Source organism: Phocoena sinus, chromosome 20 (assembly GCF_008692025.1).
Source record: "Phocoena sinus isolate mPhoSin1 chromosome 20, mPhoSin1.pri, whole genome shotgun sequence".
Lineage (NCBI taxonomy): Eukaryota > Metazoa > Chordata > Mammalia > Artiodactyla > Phocoenidae > Phocoena > Phocoena sinus.
The window spans coordinates 26,848,876-26,854,177 of NC_045782.1; the positions used below are offsets into that span (position 1 = coordinate 26,848,876).

Here is a 5,302-nt window from a genome sequence, read left to right on the forward strand (position 1 = left end):
CCCAGATCTTTTGGCTGTTCTCTGATACGGTGTGCTTCCCCTCTTTATGCAGACTCAAATATCCTCCTCTCCCTACTCAGATAAATATATCCTTTTTCTTCATCAAGCCCAGCTAAATCTCAGTTCTACCATTAAGGTATTAGTACTGCTTAGTCTCTGATAAACAGCATTCCCACAGATTCACACAGTACCTAAGTGTATGAGCTACCCTAGTGTGGCAGGGAGTGGGGGACTGACTGCAGGCTCCCCAAGAGGGGCATTTCAGAACCCCACAGTGAAGAAGGGTAAGTGTGGTTTGAACAGAGTATAGCTTATATTATACTTGTTTTGACTTTTTTGGGTCACCATAATGTATTATAAAATTTCAAACATTCAAAGGATAGCGTGCAGTTGTAATATTTACCAAAAGTGGGCATGGGTTTTAAAATGGTTGCGAAACACTGGTCTATGCTATTAGGGGAATTTATAGATTTTTTTTACACACCCTTTTAATGTTTTCTTCATACATTTGTCATATACACTTTAACTGAACTGCAATGTCTTGGATGGTAGCAATCGATTGGGACTTCTTTCTCCTTTGCATTTCCCCCCTCCCATGGTGTTCACCCAGCGGACACTCTATAAACAGGTCACCCAATCTATTGTCTAACATGGTTTGTTTTCATTCTACCCCACCTAAATAAAGGATTGAAGGATCTGGTTTTCAAACAAAAATAGGTGATTTGAAGGAAAGGAGAGGAGATTGATGGAATAGAAAACAGCACAAGAGAATGTCACTAAGTGGAACCCACCATCTCAGGAGAGGTGGGCTAGGATTTAGCCTTTTGAACTCTTTACTGAAAAATTATTCTCTTAGTTAATTCACAGCAGTGGCAGAACTGCTCTGGAACATTTAATCTTCCTAAGAAAATAAACCAGCGCCAAGCCCCCTAAAGCATATCAAAAAGAAAGGAGTACTGTTTAAGAGCCTACTGTGTGCTGGGTTCTAGGCCCACATTATTTCAGAATCAGTGCAATTCAAACAACCAATTGGTTGTTCTTATCTCCCATATTCATTAAAGCAAGATTTTCTTGTAGGCATTACTTTAATTGTCTAATTCTAGATATTGTCTAGACTCGAAAGTTTAAGAAAAGGTTTTCAGCTGAAACTGGCCATCCCTCTCAACTGCTGGCGTTTTGCAGAAAGACTGTGCCATGAAACAAAGTGTGTTTGCTTCCTTAGACAGATGATAAATTTCTGTGTGTGTTGGGTGGGGGTGGGGTGGGAGAGCACAGGTTGAAAGGAAAAAACAGATCTTTGGGGAAAGAAACTAGAGTGATTTAGGCTGTCACAACGAGACCTCCTAACTCCACTCTGTGGAACGCTGTGAATGCTTGAGTCATCCACACCAAGTCTCTCTTCTCCAGCATTTTCCAGACTCCAATCACATCCACCACAGAGGAAACTGAGTTTGAGTTTTGAAGCTTCGATTCAGCTCTTCATCCAAAGGAAAATTAACCTTAAGTGTCATTTCAATATCCATCTACCATCAAGAACAAACTGCTTCTGGAAGAGAAAGCATCATGAAGGTTTATTTAGAATCACAGAAAGGTAGAACTGGAGGAGTAATGTAGTTATGTCACTAATGCAGAAAGTAAGGTGTGTGGTGCTACAAAAGTGACTTGTCCGAGGTTAACGTAGTTTTATCTTGACGGACCCCAGCCAGGTCTCAGGTCCCCTACTGCCAGTTCATCTTTGAAGAGCCAGAACAGACCCGTCAGCGCGCACGCACCCACACGCACACAAGAACGAACACACACATACACAGTGACACGGACACAAGAGCAGAAACTGAGCTGGACAGACTGGACAGCAGACAAACCCACCTCGCAGGGCCACCCCGCCAGCGCAGGGTGCAGGGCTTGCTGCAGGCCAGCAGAGGGCGCGCCGCCCCCAGGGAGCCGAGCGGCAGCTGCGCGGAGCCAGGCCGGCTAGGGGAGCCGCAGGCAAGCCGGACGCGCCCCTGCAGCTCGGCCACTCAGGGTGCAAGACCCGGCCTAGGAGGAGGAGGAGGAGGAGGAGGGTGAGGAGCGGACCCCCCTTGTGGGCCCGGGTAACAGCTTCCTAGGAATTACATCACGCTGCGCAACGCTGCGGCTCCCGGACTCCTCCGGCGCAGTGTGTGTGTGTGTGTGTGTGTGTGTGTGTGTGTGGTGTGTGTGGTGTGTGTGTGTGTGTGGTGTGTGTGTGGTGTGTGTGTGTGTCTGTGTGTGTCTGTGTGTGCGCGCGCGCTGGGGGGAGGGGCAGGGGACTTAGACCGAGCCTGGGAGAGAGGAAGACGAGACGCGCCCGGGGAAAAAGCTTCATGCACATGGAGAAATTCCTTGCACTGAACTGCACCAAGAAACGAACCTCCAGCACCTCCCCGCAGCTCCCTTACCGGTGCAGAGTACCCAGCTAGTGAGAATCCTCCCAGCCCCACCTCGAGCACCCCCCAAAACTGGCCCTGCACCCTCCAGCCCGGCTCCAGTGCCGCCGCGAGCTTTCCCCAGGACTGGCCCTGGCGGGGCGCCTAGAGCCCCAGGAGAAAGGAGGGGGGCGGTGCATTTTGCAGGAGGAGGAGAAGGGGGGTGGGTGGTGGGGGAGAGAGAAAATTGCGCGGAGACCTGCCAAGCGCCACCGCCGCCGCCACCGCCGCTGCCGCCGCCGCCGCCGCCGCCGCCGCCTGTGAGCTCCGGCGGGCAGCCGGACTGTCGGCTTCCCGGGGCATCTGGGTCCGGCGGGGCACAGCCCGGGCGCTGCCGAAGCCGCCGCCGCCGCCTCCGCGGCGAGTGCAAGCGGCTTCCCCCGGAGCCTGTGCGGCTCCGGCTCCTCGGGGGTGGAGAAGTGGGGGGTGGGGTTGTTGTTTGGGGGGAAGAAGGGGGAGGGGGCAACGCCGAGAGAGTCAGTGGTTTCCATGGTGATGGAGCTGAAAGTGCAGGAAATTTAAAGGCTTGGACCCTGCGAGACAGACAAACCGGTGCCAACGTGCGCGGACGCCGCCGCCGCCGCCGCCGCTGGAGTCCGCCGGGCAGAGACGGCCGCGGAGCCCCGAGCAGGCGGAGGGAAGTGCCCCTAGGACCGGCTCGGCCCGCGGCGCTGCACAGAGCGGCCGGACGACGAGCAGCTAGAGGAGGAGGCGGGGAGAGCGGCCAGTCCACGCGCCCTGCGCCGCCGCCAGCCCGGGAAGGCAGCGAGCAGCCGGCGCCCCCAGCGCCCGCGGTTGCCCTGGAGTAATTTCGGATGCCCCGCCGCGGCCGCCTTCCCGAGTAGACCTGGGAGAGGAGTTGCGGCCAACTTGTGTGCGTTTTTTCCGCCCCGGTGGGAGCCGGCGCCGTGCGAAGGGCTCTGCCGGCGACTCATGCTGCCGGCCCTGCGCCTGCCCAGCCTCGGGTGAGCCGCCTCCGGAGAGACGGGGGAGAGCGGCGGCGCCGCGGGTTCGGCGTGCTCTCCTCCGGGGACGCGGGACGAAGCAGCAGCCCCGGGCGCGCGCCGGAGGCATGGAGCGCTGCCCCAGCCTGGGGGTCACCCTCTACGCCCTGGTGGTGGTCCTGGGGCTGCGGGCGGCACCGGCCGGCGGCCAGCACTATCTCCACATCCGCCCGGCTCCCAGCGACAACCTGCCCCTGGTGGACCTCATCGAACACCCGGACCCTATCTTTGACCCCAAAGAGAAGGATCTGAACGAGACGCTGCTGCGCTCGCTGCTCGGGGGCCACTACGACCCGGGCTTCATGGCCACCTCTCCCCCCGAGGACCGGCCCGGCGGGGGCGGGGTGGCGGCCGGGGGCGCCGAGGACCTGGCGGAGCTGGACCAGCTGCTGCGGCAGCGGCCGTCGGGGGCCATGCCGAGCGAGATCAAAGGGCTGGAGTTCTCCGAGGGATTGGCCCCGGGCAAGAAGCAGCGCCTGAGCAAGAAGCTGCGGAGGAAGTTACAGATGTGGCTGTGGTCGCAGACCTTTTGCCCGGTGCTGTACGCCTGGAACGACCTGGGCAGCCGCTTTTGGCCGCGCTACGTGAAGGTGGGCAGCTGCTTCAGCAAGCGCTCGTGCTCCGTGCCAGAGGGCATGGTGTGCAAGCCGTCCAAGTCCGTGCACCTCACGGTGCTGCGGTGGCGCTGTCAGCGGCGCGGGGGCCAGCGCTGCGGCTGGATTCCCATCCAGTACCCCATCATTTCCGAGTGCAAATGCTCATGCTAGAACTCAGGGCCCCCTGCCCGCACCCGGACACTTGATCGATCCTCACCGACGCCCCCCGCACCGTCTCCAACCAGTTCCACCACCCTCTCGCGAGGGGATTCAATGAACTTTTTTTTTTTTTTTCCGGCTACAGAGACCTAGCTTTCTGGTTCATGTAATGCACTGTTTAACTGTGTAGGAATGTATATGTGTATGTATATACGGTCCCAGTTTTAATTTACTTATTAAAAGGTCAGTATTATACGTTAAAAGTTACCGGCTTCTACTGTATTTTTAAAAAATTTTTTAAGCAAAAGGAAAAAAAAAAGAACAGAGGAAAGAGACTTATTCTGGTTGTTTCTAATGATGTTAACCTGCTATTTATATCCCAGTGCCCTTCGCGTGGGAAGCAGGGGGGAAATGTTATTTTTTCTTAAAGTACAAAGAGGGGAGAACTTTTGTAGAAGGACTTTTAAAAAGCTATTTTCCATTCTTCGGAAAGTGTTTTGGTTTTCCTTGGACCTCGAAGAAGCTGTAGAGTTCAATGTTATTTTACAGTTATTGTAAATATAGAGAACAAATGGAATGACTAATCACTGTAAATTAAGAGTATCTGCTATTTATTCTTTATAATATCCCGTGTAGTAAATGAGAAAGAAGCGCAGAGCAGGATTAAAGAAAACCACTAAAATCGACTGCGCTCGACACTGCGATTCTCTGTGTTGGTGATTGATGGGGGGGGTGAGGGGTGGGAGGGGCGGGTTGGGGGTGCCGCTGTGCTTACTATGACTGTTGGGAGAAGGGGCTCATCCCGTCTTCTGGTGTGATGGAAGTGACCGCTCAGTTTTTCTTGGGGCGGGGGGTGGGGGGGAGCTATTCTCAAACTCCTCACTTGAGCATCACGTGACCTCCGCCCAGTCTCCCAGCTTTTTCTCCCTGTGTCACCAAAGCTCGGGCCCATCGTGACCTCGACACCCAGCCGGCCCCCTGGAGCTGACCCCAGGCTGGGCCGAGGGGCGGGGGGGGGGGGGGGGGGGGGGGAGGGTGGGCGGCTGCTTTGTCCTGCCTGACAGGCCCTTCACAATGGGGACACGTGTCTTTCACA

General features: G+C 55.6%; 1 protein-coding gene across 1 annotated transcript; it reads left to right on the forward strand.

Annotated features, from left to right (window-relative positions):
• Positions 1-2,922: 2,922 nt before the first annotated feature.
• On the forward strand, positions 2,923-4,904 carry NOG (noggin). Its single transcript, XM_032615033.1, has one exon. The coding sequence runs from the start codon at positions 3,520-3,522 to the stop codon at positions 4,216-4,218; it is 699 nt and encodes a 232-aa protein (XP_032470924.1). The 5' UTR covers positions 2,923-3,519; the 3' UTR covers positions 4,219-4,904.
• The last annotated feature ends 398 nt before the right edge of the window (positions 4,905-5,302 follow it).

What these genes read in the sequence shown, in the direction of transcription:
- NOG (XM_032615033.1), top strand. Translation starts at nt 3,520, where the DNA reads ATGGAGCGCTGCCCCAGCCTGGGGGTCACCCTCTACGCCCTGGTGGTG.